This window comes from Tupaia chinensis, unplaced genomic scaffold (genome assembly GCF_000334495.1).
Source record: "Tupaia chinensis unplaced genomic scaffold, TupChi_1.0 Scaffold000211_1, whole genome shotgun sequence".
Taxonomy (NCBI): Eukaryota; Metazoa; Chordata; class Mammalia; order Scandentia; family Tupaiidae; genus Tupaia; species Tupaia belangeri.
Window position 1 is genome coordinate 1,128,519 of NW_006159686.1, and position 14,772 is coordinate 1,143,290.

Below are 14,772 nucleotides of genomic sequence, written 5' to 3' on the forward strand. Positions count from 1 at the left end.
TTTTTCTCTCTGGTCAAAATTTTAAAACTAATAATAATGATAAATAAAATTAAATAATTCTCAAAAAATGAGTAAGTCCCAGCCCCAGTGGCTTGAAAAACACCAGGCACGTGTGCATGTCCAAGTCCTAACAGGACAGAGAAATGGAGAAGGGATTGTGGTGTGGCCATGCCCCACTGGGGAGCTTTCTCCCTCTCTGTCTCTCCATCTCTCTCTGGCAAGCACACACACCCTCTGCCCATTCCTAAGCCAGACTACAGGGACGGTTGTCAGGCGGTAGCTGTAAGGCGGAGGGGACAGTGAGCCAGGGATCGTGGGGCCCCACCTTGACTCCGTGGTTGCACGGCTGAGCTCGTTCGCCCAAGCTCTGAGCCGCACAGAGTGTTTTCGGGATGTCAGTCATATACTGAGAAACAGGAATCGGGAGCAGGGAAGGGTGGGCATGAGCGCTACGTGCATGCCGGGGGTGCCTCTGGGAGCTGGGGGAAGCAGCAGGAAGGAAGTGCACGTTTAACTGACGGTGTGGGTTCACTGGGGAGGGGCGGGGAGAGACAGAGACAGAGACAGAGACAGGGCACCCCGAGGAGGGTGTGTCGGCTCACCAGGGAGGGGCGGGGAGATCGGGAGCAGGGAAGGGTGGGCATGAGCGCTACGTGCATGCCGGGGGTGCCTCTGGGAGCTGGGGGAAGCAGCAGGAAGGAAGTGCACGTTTAACTGACGGTGTGGGTTCACTGGGGAGGGGCGGGGAGAGACAGAGACAGAGACAGAGACAGGGCACCCCGAGGAGGGTGTGTCGGCTCACCAGGGAGGGGTGGGGAGAGACAGAGACATGGCGCCCCGGGGAGACGTGCTCCAGCACAACCCTTCCTGTGTCCCCAGGATCTGGCACTCACACACCGTGCCTGGCACGTTTCTCAGACCGGCAGGGCTGGTCCTGGGACCGCGGCCGGCCATGTGCTCCACCTTGTACACGCGTCCCGGGGCTGGCCTGCAGGTGTGTGTCGTCATCTGTGACGTTTCGTCCTGCCAAACACTCAGGTACAAACACGCTAATGACCAGAAGCCCGGCTGCAGCTACCTGTGTTTCTACATTACTCTGTACCTCCTTCTGTCCTTCCAGTTCCTTCACAAACAGTAACCAGCATGCCGACTTGGTCCCTAACGAGCCCCACCTCCGCCTTCCACTCCACCTTTTTCTCCAAGGTGTGCCCAGGCCGGGGAACTAGTTCCGGGAGGACATGCCTTCACATGTTCCGATGTACACCGAAATGAGAGCCACTGCTGGCTGCTAGGCTGGACAGAGACCGTCCCTGTCACAGGAGCTGAGGGTCCCTCACAGAGAACGTGATGGCTGGGTGGCGAAGGCGTGGCCCGCCAGCTGGTCTCACGGCACAAACCGAGGGGCTCTGCCGGGCCCTGTGGGGCGGGCTGGTCTTCCCATTCCCCGAGCAGACCAGGGGTTCGGCCAGCCCCGCTCTGCATCTCCCACCCGGTTCCCGAGTGCAGGGGAGTGGAGAGGCTGTCTCTGACAAAGCCGGTGCGCCACAGACGGTGGGCCTGGAGAGGGAGTGCCCCGTGCACCTCCAGGTCATGCTGTCTCGCGGGTCTGTCGCTCAGTGAGGCCGGGGTGCTGGCTCCTCAGGGACCTGGACAGCTCAGACTGGCATGTGAGGGCCTGGCACACACCTGCTGCCCGTCACCCCCGCCCCGCCTGGCCGTGAGGCTTCCCGCACACGTACCTGAAGTTCAGGAAGGCGCAGTGCAGAACGACCCGGCTGCTCCTGTTGACGGCTTCGCTGTGCTGCTTGCGCGTCTACAGTGGGAGAAAGGACACAGGACATGGTACTGCGGCGGGCCAGCGCCTGCTCCCCACCCATCTGCACTGGCCATGGCAGCGGCCACCGCGTGGCAGGCTGGGCACCGAGGTGGGCCAGCGCCTGCTCCCCACCCATCTGCACTGGCCATGGCAGTGGCCACCGCGTGGCAGACTGTAGCCTATAGTGGCCCATCTGGTCTTCCTGCTAGAATGTGCACCCTGGAGGGTGCTCTGCAGGCCCATCCCCAGCACAGACACAGTGAGGCATTGACGGCACTGAGGCAGCCCTGCCCCAGGCTCAGGTTCCCTGGACTTTGCCCAGGGTCAGCTCAGCCTACCCTAAACAAGACACGCAGACTCTGAGGGCCCAGCCAGGGGCTCGGAGGTCCACGTGCCACCGGGAGGCCGGGCCTGGGCGCTCATCCCCCGTCTCGGCCTTCCCGCGGGCCTCTCCCACCCTCGCCCTCCCCATGGCTGCTGCGTCGTTCCCAGCATGCCCGGCACCAGCTACACGATCCTGCTGCTCCACTGTCCTCAAGTCTGTCACCCACGTCCCTTCACCAGGACACAGTGTTGGGGGAGGGACCGTGCCATCCAGGGGGACCTTCCCAGCACGTGGAAGACCCTCAGGAACTCTCGCCCTGTGAGCCCGTGTGGAAACACGGTTTACAGGCAGGCTGCATGGTTGCCCTGTCTCAGGGATCTCCCAGAGATTGTGCCCCCATGCCACATAAGACGTCTGGACCCCAGCCACAACCCACATTTACAGACCCCACCCACTCTCACAGGGCCCCGCCCACTCTCACAGGGTCCCACCTACTCTCACAGGGCCCCGCCCACTCTCCCAGGGTCCCACCCACTCACAGGGCCCGCCCACTCTCACAGCAGCCCCTGATGGTATTTCCCACAGTCCCTTTCATCCTTAGGTCCTCTCTGGTCCTGAGGCTGATCCCCACCACAAGCTCCAGAGCTCTCAGGGCCACGGTGCCCAGCAGGTGCATCCCTGTGGACTCAACTTTGCTGCCAGTTACCCTCCCCTCCGCCCCAGGTCTCCAATCGCCACTGCACCATCACCAGTGGTCCCAGACACAGCACAGCCTGGGTCACACCTGGTTCCTGGTGTCCGGGACTCCAGTCCCCCCCGCCCCCCCCATGGCTGCTGCGTCGTTCCCAGCATGCCCGGCACCAGCTACACGATCCTGCTGCTCCACTGTCCTCAAGTCTGTCACCCACGTCCCTTCACCAGGACACAGTGTTGGGGGAGGGACCGTGCCATCCAGGGGGACCTTCCCAGCACGTGGAAGACCCTCAGGAACTCTCGCCCTGTGAGCCCGTGTGGAAACACGGTTTACAGGCAGGCTGCATGGTTGCCCTGTCTCAGGGATCTCCCAGAGATTGTGCCCCCATGCCACATAAGACGTCTGGACCCCAGCCACAACCCACATTTACAGACCCCACCCACTCTCACAGGGCCCCGCCCCCTCTCACAGGGCCCCACCTACTCTCACAGGGCCCCGCCCACTCTCCCAGGGTCCCACCCACTCACAGGGCCCGCCCACTCTCCCAGGGTCCCACCCACTCACAGGGCCCGCCCACTCTCACAGCAGCCCCTGATGGTATTTCCCACAGTCCCTTTCATCCTTAGGTCCTCTCTGGTCCTGAGGCTGATCCCCACCACAAGCTCCAGAGCTCTCAGGGCCACGGTGCCCAGCAGGTGCATCCCTGTGGACTCAACTTTGCTGCCAGTTACCCTCCCCTCCGCCCCAGGTCTCCAATCGCCACTGCACCATCACCAGTGGTCCCAGACACAGCACAGCCTGGGTCACACCTGGTTCCTGGTGTCCGGGACTCCAGTCCCCCTGGACCATTGCCCCGTCTGGCTTCCTGGGGCCCTGGAAGCTGTCTCCCACCCTGTCCATACCTCGAGCTGTGGGTTTCTTTCCCACCTAGAAATGCGCTCAGGGAGCTCCATGCTGAGCCCTCACTCAGCACGCAGTAGAAGGCAGCCCAAGCACGGGCACAGGGCAGCTCTGACACGCAGCGATTCCCCCAGGTGGGCCTCCGCCTTTGCCTTTGACTCCTGACAAGCCGGGCCCCAGCGCGGGTCTGAACGACACGAAGACTCCCGACAGGCAGGCGTGGGTGGCCCTGGTCAGCCCTCCCTGCACTTGCTGCCAGCACCTTCTTCCTGGAGGACACCCTTGGGAGACCCTCCCCTGCAGGCCAGGGAGTGAGCATGATGCCCCACGAGCCCCAGTGACCCCTAACCAAGCGAGGAGGGCGGCCTGCAGGACCAAGCGGTAATGGCTGCTAGGCTGGAGGGTGGTCGGAGGTGTGCCCAGGGGCCCGCCCAGACCTCCCAGCAAGTGCCACACTGCACTCTGCCAGGTAACAGCGACATCCGGCCATGTGAGCCCGGCTCTGTGGTTGTTACCAAGTCACGCTGGTGGTCATGCTCTCTGGTACGCCACGTTAGAGTTCCATGAAAGGGGACCAGCAGTTGGCGTGATGGCTACGTCGTTGGACTCCCATGTAGTCGACCACGGTCCGAGGCCCGGACTCAGTGACTTAAACTCACGCCGGGCGCGTGTGCATACCTGCCCAAGATCCCGAGAGGAGAATGGAGGAGAAGGGATTGCGGAGTGGCCATCCCCCCTGGGGGGTAGTTTCCTGCTTTCTGTCTCTCTGTCTCTCTTTCTTTCTGGCGAGCGCATGCGCCCTATAGCAAAAAACTCTACAAAAAAAAAAAAGAAAGAAAGAAAAGAAAGAATCTCCATGAAAGCTTAGCCGCTCGACTTTGAAAGGAAGGCAGCAATTTGACAGCTCGCCACTTGCACCGAGGAGCTGTCAGGGTGTCATGGGGGTCGTGCTTCGCGAGCTCCCAGGCCCTGAAGGGTTTGCCCCAGACGGCGACTGGCCCGCCATCCTCCACGTCCTGTCTTCCCTACTGTGCTTCGTAAGTTCATAAATAAACAGTTTAACCCAAACGTTCCTGGGCCGCAGACGCACACCTGCACACTTGCCCTGAGTCAGCAAAGAGCACGGGTCGTTCCTCGTCTCTCCTCCACGTTGTAGTGAGCCGCGCGCGATGTGTGCAGACAGGCAGAGACGCCTCCCTCGGTGACGGAGGGACAGACCAGACGCGGCTCCCTCGGTGACGGAGGGAGCTGGGAGATGCGGCTGCCACCCCAGAGGGAAGCAGCCACGCGGCGGAGGCCATTGGCAGTGTCCTGACAGACACCGACCTGGCCAGTACCCGCGGGGAGGAAGCTTGCCGAGCCCCCAGACAAAGCGCATCGGTGCCCGGAGTCCCACCATGCTGGTCGGGCTCCGGCCCTGTGCGGGAGGGGAGCGGGGGACTCGGAGCAGAGGCGGACCCTCCCCAGGGCATCAGGAAACAGATTCCCACCCAGCACGCTCCGTTGTCTTTTGGGTCTATTTCAACATCTTCCACGATTCTTCCTCCCACAAATTGTCAATTTAAAAGGGGGTGGGAGGGCAGCAGGTAGTTGGGGCACTGGATTCCCACATGGCCAACTGCAGTTCGAGTCCCGGACCTGGCAGCTTGGTTTCTCTCTCTCTCTAGTTCTCTCTCTGGTCAGATAAAAAAATAGTAATAATAAATAAAACCACCAATTCTTTAAAAAAGGAAAAGAACTCCCTCAACAACAACAATGTGCCAGCCCCGGCCCCGTGCAGCAGACGTGTGCCAGATGAGCTGCACATTTCTGAGCGGCCCGGGCAGGGACAGGCCGAAGCCGAGGGAGAGCAGCTCCCGGACCACCCATGGCACATCTGCAAGGCTGGACAATCAGCCCTTGTCTCAGCGCTAAGCCCTTGGCCTCATCTCCCTGCTCTGGCCAGACACCTCTCCTCTGGTGGCCTCAGGCCTCCCCACCAGCCCCAAGTGAGCAGAGACAGGGCTGCTCAGGCTGCGTGGCTTGGCTGCCCCACAAAACCCCCTCCCAAAAGCTGGCACCAGCTCGCCTTCCCTAAGGCCCCCTCACTCGGGGATGCAGGTGCCCGCCCCCGCCCGGGGGCATCCACTTTAGTGCATGTACGGGTGTCGTGCGGGTCAGTCGGGAAGGCCACGGGTCCTGCTCACCCGTGCTGGCTGAGGCCATGAGGCCACGGGACCACGCAGACCTACAGGTCCCGCTGGGGTCTGGGCGGCCACTTTTCTCTGGCGAGGGGTGCATTTTGGGGCAGGGTAGAAAATGACAACGAGCACCTCGTTCTGGAACCCCTGGCTCTGGCTGCTTAGGGTGACAGGAAAGTGAGCGTGTGGGTTGGGGAGAAGGCCAGCACAGCGCGAGGTGTGCGCACACAGGCGGACGAAGACTGGGAGCTGGACAGGCACGAGGGCGCCTGGTGGCCCGGAGCCTGCTCCTGGTCCTGGGAGCCAGCAGGTGTTTCCTGGTGCACACGCTCCATGCAGCCCCACGCCAGCCGCACGCCAGCCAACCAGGGGAGCTAAGGCCGGAGGCTCGGGCTTTAGGCCCTGGTCCCACGCTAACCCCACCACGGCGGACACAGGCCTGTGCACCTGCACCCAGGGCACGAAGACCTCCACCTCCTACACTCACGCCATATGGAGCGCCTCTCCTTGGGCCCCTGAAAACCCTTCGCTTACCCACTTCCTCTTCACCCCTCGTCCCCCCGGGGTCACCCTGAAGCTAAGGAGTGGCACGTCCCCACCTGGAGTGCCCGGGCTGGCTGGAGGGGGCGGGGGGAGGCAGAGGCTCACAGAGAAAACTCTCCCAGGTCTCTAGAAGGAGAGGGCCCGCTGCTGCCCCCACCTGGCAGGCTGGGCCCTCGAGGTGGGCTTGTCCCGTGTGCACCGGGGCCATGCCAACATCTGAGCGCTGTCCCTGCCGTGGCACCGATGGGGACCGGCCTCTCAGAAGGCACAGCTGCCCATGAGCACTATAAAACGCCCCTGGGCCGACAACCCGCTATCACCGGGTAAATTACGGATCTGCACCACGGCCGGCGGTCCCAGTGGCCTCCGCCCGAGAATCCAGGCAGCCCCACGTCACCAGGCCCTGGGCCACCGCCCAGCCCTCAGGGGCCGGGGCCACGCTGGGAAAGACGTACAGCCCTCTGTGCTCCTGGCCGCGCCCCGTCGGCCATGCGGCGTGGCCCCAGGACAGCCTGGAGGGCGGCTCTGGCTCTGCAGGGCGCATCCGGCCAGCTGCAGGACGGGCTGGCGGGAGCACACTCCCCAGGGAGGAGAACCGGGGATGGGCCAGGCTACCCGCCCACTGCGCCTTCCGCCGCCCATTCCAGCTCAGCCCCAGGCTGACCCTGTCCAGCACTGACCGGCCATGGGGGGTGGGCAGAGGGACAGGCTCACTCCGGGCTCAGCACGAGGGTGTCTTCACCCGCCCACTCACGGAGGTCATGTTCCAGCCAGCTGGACACGGGGGCGCTAGCTGGTGAGAACCAAGGTGTCGGGGACCCCACGCAGCCCCAGGAGCCTCCCTCGCTGGGCCGCGCCCTGCCCCTGCGCTCACGCCCCGTCTCGACCCGGCGTGAATCAGCAGGTGGGCCCTCTTGGTGTGGAGGCCAAGGGCTGGCGGAGGGGCTGGGCTGCACAGGAGGCAGCCCTCTTCTGGCCACTGCTCCTGGGGACAGGGGATGGGGGTGTTCGCCATGCTGGACCAGAAGCCCCTTCCCTGACTTGCCGCCTTCCCGGAGCCCTGAGGGAGGTTTCATGGCATCACCACCATGCCCAGAGCTGCCAACGAGGGTGGCGTCTGAAGAAGCCCTGGCCCTGGCCTGGCAGGAAGTGTCAGGCGTGAGCCAGCGTGAGGCTGTGGGCCACTTCCCAGCCTCCACCCAACCCTCGTGGGCCACGGCTACACGCATCGTGGTCCCAGCGGCCCCTGCAGGCATCCCTGGGGGCAACTGGAAGGGTGGGGCAGGACAGACTGCTGTGGCTCCCAGACACACCATCCCTGCCCCAGACCCTCGCCCGCTGTCCAGACGCCAGGCGCACAGGGGCTGGGCAGTGGACAAGCCCCCAGACCAGTGTCCCTTGGGCAGAGCCCATGAAGCTGACATTGCAGATGCTCAAGGCCCTTACACGGTGTGGTCCGGCTTTGCACCCAGCCCACACACTCTCTGGGACTGCCACGCCGTGGGACTGCCACACGGGTCAGTGGTGGTGGTGCAAACCGCACTGCTATTCATCATTATACTGCTCTTTTCGGATGCGGTGGAGAAGGAGGCAGAAGAGGAGGAGGGGGTGGGGGACACCGGGCCTCCCTGCAGGACTGGAGGAGCCAGTGACAGGACACGCCCAGAGCCCTGCTCCAAGGAGACAAGCCCCACTCAGCCCTCTGGCCTTCTGGAAAACCCTGGAGACAGAGCTAAATCCCTGTGGGAGCAAGCACCACTTCCCAGGAGGAAGAGGTGATGGCAGGGGCAGGAGCAGCTGCTCTGGGCCGTGCACACCTGAGCAGCACATCCCCCCGGAGGGCGGGACCACAGTGTAGCAGGCCATGCACGGGGCTTCTTCTCAGACCCTCCATGTCGTAAGGAAGTCAGAAATCTTCCATGCTAGGGACACCCCTCCCCACCCGGCCCACCTGGACTCGCTGTTCCCCAGCAGACACAGCAATTGGGAGTGCCCAGAGAGCAGCAGGGCTGCACCCTGGTGGGAACCCTCCCCAAGACCCTGCGAGCCTGCACACCTCCACCTCTGACCAAGCCTGGAGGTCCCCAGCCCACGGCGGCCCGGGCAGAGCACTCCTCTGCGCCCGCTCCCTGTCAGCAAGGGCTGTGAACGTGCCTGTCTCGACGCCTCGTCCCCGCATGCACCCCAGCCCTGCCCTGGAGACCTGGGCCCAGCTGAGCTCAGGAGAGAAAGGTGCAGGAAGCCCAAATGCACGCCCACCCTTGCCGGGCCCGACATGCTGTGTGGACGAGGGCGTGTGCCCAGAGCCACAGCCCTGCTGGGCGCAGGCGTGCGCTCTGTTGGCGTTTGCCAAGTGAGCACGTGAGTCTCCAATGCCTCCCACCCACGTGACCCCTGCCAAGGAATGACCAGCTCTGGGAGCTTCTGCTCGGAATTCCTTCCCGCCCGCCCCCGCCCCCGCCCTTGCCTTGCACAAACAGAAAACAGTCCCGTCTGGACAGGGCTGTCCGGGACGCACCCAAGAGCCCCTAGCCACGCGGAGCAGCACACTGAGCCGTGCAGGTGGGACACAGAGGTGGGGCGGGGCAGGAGGGGACCAGATGGGTGGCCTGCGGCAGACCCCGTGCCCATCTCAGTCCCGCCACGGACCACAACCTCAGCTAGAGCAGAAAGCAGAGCGCACGGACCGGCCATGGGCCCCGCCAACTGTGCACCTCCCTGCGGGTGGCCAAGGACCTCCTGGGGCTCCAGCGAAGCATCTGGAGACAGGCAGCCTTGGATGCCCGGGGGGCCAGTGCCACCAATGTCCCTTAGAGGGAGGCAGGAGGGCCAGACCAGCGGGGCGGCGGAAGGCAGAGGTCAAACGGGGAGAGAGAAAGAGATGGGGACGGAGAGGCCGTGGGGAGGGAGGCAGAGAGATGGGGAGAGAAGAGCCTGGTTGACTGACGGCCAACTGCTAGCATGGCGTGGCACGGCGTGTGAGCGCCGGCACGACCACGCACATACGACATGCCAGCAGATGTCCCGGAGCGGGCTCACCGAGGCCAACACCGGTCTCCTCCACGGAGGGGCGTCAAGCAATGCTCCGCTACACACGTGTGCATGCAGACGTGTGTGTGAACAGTGCACTGGGCACCATCCTGCAGAAGTACCCCAGGTCCCACTCGAAGATGACCACAGAAAGCACAACCTCTCCACTCACGACGGACCCTGAGGGCCAGGGGCCACGTGCCACAGCCCCCACGAGGGCACATGCCTGAGCCCCAGCCCGCCTCAGGCCCCCGGATCCCGGCTGAATAGCCCACGGAAGCAGCCTGGAGAGTGACGGAGCCGAACAGCCACGGCCGCCACGCCCACTTCTGGGCCAACGTGTGTGCTGCGGCATTGCGTGTGGCGGACTCGCACATGGCGGGGGCCATCCGGCCACGCCGGCGCCGCTGTGCACAGTGGTGATCCTGCTGCCACCCGGGGAGATGGGGGAGAGGCAGGCGGTGCTCCTGGCCATGAGGGGCAGAGCCTGGGCCTCTGCTCGATGCCCCACACACATGCCCGCCCCAGACCAGTGCCCACAGGTGCAGGCGCTGTTGCTGAGCTGAACGCCAGAGCCAGAGCCAGCTCAGCGGGGTAGGCGAACTCCAGGGGGCTGAGACGGGTCCCACCTGAGCGTGTCTGAGGCTTCCTGCTAACACAGGGACCTCCACGTGGCCCGGGACGCAGCCCTGCAGCCCCCACACATGTATTCAGCGTCCCGGAGACGGCAGATGTTTGCTGACTTTGCTGATGACGGACCCGAACCTGAACTGGGTGGGGAGGAATCCCACGGCGCCCACGGGGGCAAGCATGAGATGAGCCTGCTGCCTCCAGCCCCACCCCAGGCCACACGGCACAGCCACGGACCACCCTATCTACACGGCACAGGCTGCAGGGCCCGGGCCATCAGCCCCACCCTGCCTATCCTGTGGCCTGCAGGTCCAGAGTGACCAAGCGGGGAAGTGGTCCAGGCAGATGGACATGGCCCACGGCCCAGGGAGCAGAAAGCGCCTGCCCAGACTGGGGCAGGCACCTGGGCTCCTCTCTGAGGAGTGGATGAACCTGCAGCTGTCCCTCGAGACCCCAGGGCCTACGCCCCACTGTGCTGGGAGCAGCAGGAGCCTCAGCCCGTGGCCACACTGCCAGACTGGGAGAGCCACGGCACCCCTCGTCCTGAGGCCTGGACCGCGGCCGGTTCCCAGCCTCCCCGCCCTGCCCACGGCAAGCCCCTCGCCTCTGTGGCAAACGCAGACAGATCGTTACAGCTCAGAGAAGCGGGCCTCCGCCCGTCCTCAGAAACACACTGGCAACCTTCAAAGAAAACCCCAAAGCCCCAGAGGACACTTAGCTAAGACAAGCTGCAATTACCGACTTCTCCGGCATGATAAAAATTCCTCCAACCTCCCTTCCAGATGAGATTCTTCATTCAAACGCTCTCCTTTTTAAAAATAACTCCATAACCGGCCATTAGTGCACGGGCTGCACCCTAGCCTTCCTTTCTGGCCTCACCTGGCCCTCCCTTACTTCGAAGACAAAAATGCCTTCTTGGACAAAACCACTGTCAACAGCACCGAGGCCGGAGAGCCTGTGACCCGGCTTCGCAGGCCCTCCCCGCCCTCCGGGTCCGAGTCCGGGACGCTGGGGACATGCCGGGCAGGCCCTCGAGGCCTCGGCTGTCTGCGGTGTTGTCTGGGGTGGATGGCACGGGCACAGGGCCCACGACTTGCGTGGTCTCACTCCACCAGCCTCGCCAAGCACTGCTGGCTCCAAGTACCCAGGGAGCCCCTGCGGCAACCCTCGGGCACCCACCCAGGCTCCCATGGCCCCCCTGGCCGCTATGCCCTGCATGTGCACAGAGCACCTGTCCCCAGCCCACGGCGCCCACACACCTGCTTCCTGCCGGTCGTCTCCTGGAAGCACTGCGGGGGCAGGAAGGGCTGGCCATCGTGGGGCTCAGCCACTCCCAGGCCCTCCCTGGGCACAAGTCACACTAGGCAGAGACCATCCCCACAGCCACCCAGTTAGTCTGGGTTCCCAGAGTGACTCTCACACACGTGTTACACACTGATAGCACACGCATCCCACACACACCCTGCACACACACACACACACACACTCACCCTGCACACACACACACACTCACCCCCCACACACACTCACCCACCACACACTCACCCTGCACCACACCCCCCACACACTCACCCTGCACACACACACACTCATCCCCCCCCCACACTCATCCCACACACACACTCATCCCACACACACACTCACCCTGCACACACACACACTCACCCTGCACACACACACACTCATCCCCCCCCACACTCATCCCACACACACACTCACCCCCCCACACTCACCCTGCACACACGCACACGCACACACACACTCTAGGCCAGAGCCTTTGTCCCCATGAGCACCCTGTGGAGGCCTGTGGTTTCTCCTCTTCTGCCACTTGTCACTTGCCTGTCCCCATGTGACCCAAAGGCCACAATAGGGAAGGCAGGAGGTCCCTTCAGAGTGGATCCAAGCCCCCAGGGGCCTGGAACAGAGTCCGTGTCACCCACGCTGGGAGCCACAGGCACCCGGGAGCCCAATGTGTGAGTGTGGGGAGGACTCGCATGACTGCGGGGCAGTGGGGCTGAGGACACGGCATGGTGGCCGATGCCCAGGCAGGGCCGTGCAGGTGAGTGCAAAGGGGAGAGGGTGCCGCTGTGCCGCTCAGGGCTGCCGGCAGGGATAGAGCGCTCTTGCTCAGCCCCCAAGGCTGGAAACGCCGGCTCCAACAGCCAGCCCCTCTTGTCGATGTCTGGTGTCCAGTGGCCGGGCCCTGGTCAGTTGCCACCTCCCCAGGGACAGCACGTGCCCCACAGGGACAGTGTGGTCACTGCACACGCCCCTGAGAAAGCCAGCACTGGGCATGGCGCTTCTGCCCGCCTCAACCCCCAGTGACCTGAGTGAGCCTGGTGCCCCATCCGCGGCCCCTGTGGGTTCGGAAAAGGCACGAGAAGAACTCGGGAAGACGACGACACAGCGGCAGCACTGATGCCACCCCGGCTCTGTCACTGCCATGCCAGTCCCCACGTGCCGTGGCGGAGACAGCGTCCCAGGCCAAAGGCCCTGCCCACACTCACCAGTCTGTGGCTGAGGTGCACGCTGACGAGTGGGGAGCCCCCTAAGTCCTGGGACAGCGTGGGTGGCGGGGAGACCTCCAGGGAGATCAGCGGGCTGGCGGTGGACAGCGGGCAGTCTCTGTGACCCATGGCCTTGGCGACCCTTGTGGACAGAAGGGAGATGTCAGGAGATGGCAGGCGGGAGAGGGCGGGGGGCGGCTGTGCCCGGGTCGGGCTGTTGGAGCCTCCGTCTGGGGCCAGAATCACTCATGACAGGGCCTGCGGGCACCCACGGCTCTCGCTGAGACACCAAGCCGGGGTAGAGGGCAAAATGGTCCTCGACCTTGAAGAGTGACCTGAGGTGCAGTGGCCCGGGGGCAGCAAGAGCTGGCAGCTGGAACGGGTGGGGCTGCTCTTGGCCATGCACCGAGGCAGCCGCAGGCCTGGACGTCCACCCGCTGCCTGGAGGCGGCATGGTGGGTGACAGCGTGGTGGCACTGTGGCCCTGATGCCAGTCCCCTGCACTCTCCTGTGACATACCGCCTCGGTTCCCCTCCGGTGACCGCCCTGCCCACTGCAGCCCTCATGTGGAGCACGCCGCCCTGGTGTCCAGGTCTGGGGAGAACGGAAAGCAGCATCCTGTGGGCGTGTACACTCGCCCTCCCTCATCCAGGCCCTCCAGGGCCACCGGGAGTCGGCACTGTGCGTCCCACGGCCGGGCCCTTACTCGGGAGCAGCGTGGGCGTCGGAGGGAGCACGCGGGCTGGGACTTTGCTCTCTGGACGTCGGCCCCGGAGAGCGAGGCCCGGGAGGGACCGACGGAGGGGCCTGGCGTTGCTAGGTGCCGGGTGCAGCTGCCTGACGCCGTGAGTCTCGGCTTTCAGGACCCGGTAAACTGCCTTTGGCTTACAACGGTCCAGGCTGGGTCTTCTGCCACTTAGCCACAGCATCACAAAGGGCCTGACACATTCACCTTGTCTTACGGAGCCCACGGCTAGAACGAGCTCAGGCCAGGGCCTGGCGAGGTAAGCCGCGCACCCCAGGGCCAGAGGTAGGGCGGCGCTCACGGTCAAGGTCCGCAGAGAGGCGGCCGCCCGAGAGGGGCCCACGCCCCGCCTGTGAGGGCCCTGGCCCCGACCACCCTGCCCGGCCGGCCGGCCACGGCAGCGACACGCCTGCTGCATGAACATGAACTTAGGCGCTCCACTGAACCCTGAGCCAGGCCACCACGGCCCCGCATGGCCACCCTGCCACCGCTTGTGCCCTGCCTCTTCAGACCCCGTGTTCCTGCGTCAGCCCTAGGAACGCAGCCTGAGGCCCCAGCAGGGTACAGCGCGCTGCCCTCCACAGGGGCTTCCCTAACAACCGGCTGGGAGACTGCGTGTCCTGAAAAAGAGCAGGCATTCGGGAAGCACCCCGGACTGCTCCTGAACTGGACGTGTGACGTGTGACATGTCACATGCTCGCCCACGCAGCGTAGAGTTAACGCCCCGGCTCCTGAGCACGTCCCCATAGGCATCGGCAGGACGCGGTGTCTGCGGCCAAGCAGGGCATCCGCGTCTCGCCCCTGAGAGTGGCAGGCACCGGACCACTCTGCCTGACTGTCCTGTGAAATGCCACAGTCCTGCCAGGAGTGCAGGTGACAGGAGCAGAGTCGGGCCACACACTAAGAGGCACGCCGAAAGCAGGGGACAGTTCCAGCTGGGCTTCTGCCACTTCTGAGCTGGCCAGAGCGGCTGAGGCCCTGCTGCCCTGGTCTCGGGGACCGTGGGCTGGGAGCCTCAGGGCCAGGCCTGGGGAGGAGAGCTGGACGGGGCCAGTGGGGAGGGCTGTTCACCCCCAAGGTCTCAGGCCGCAGCAGGATGGCAGGGCGGGGGGCCTGGGGAGGGGGCGAGGTGGCCACCCCCCAGGGCGTTTTCTCACTTTCTGTCTCCCTCAGGGAACGCACACGCCCTCTGGCAAATTAGAAACACGGTTCATGTGCTTGGCTGAAAAGCGAGTTTCATATCTGAACGCTCGGAGGCCGAGGAAGGGTCGGGTTTTCATTTCGACCTTGGGTTCTGAGAAGCTTTCCCTAGCAGTCGGGAGGGCACCTTCTGGAGAAAAGGCCATTTTTTCCCTCGTCCCTTTTATTTATTTATTTATTTATTTATTTATTTAGGAGAGGT

The 14,772-nt window shown here is 64.2% G+C and overlaps 1 protein-coding gene across 2 annotated transcripts in view; it reads right to left on the reverse strand.

Moving 5' to 3' along the window:
• Positions 1-14,772, reverse strand: part of ADGRD1 (adhesion G protein-coupled receptor D1) — an 87,090-nt gene that overhangs the window by 22,143 nt on the left and 50,175 nt on the right. For both annotated transcript variants that reach the window (XM_006147339.3, XM_006147337.3), the window contains 2 exons: positions 12,626-12,767; positions 1,740-1,813 (listed from right to left, as the gene is read on the reverse strand). In XM_006147339.3, the coding sequence (XP_006147401.1) occupies positions 1,740-1,813; positions 12,626-12,767 (216 nt within the window). The remainder of the gene's footprint in view (positions 1-1,739; positions 1,814-12,625; positions 12,768-14,772) is intronic.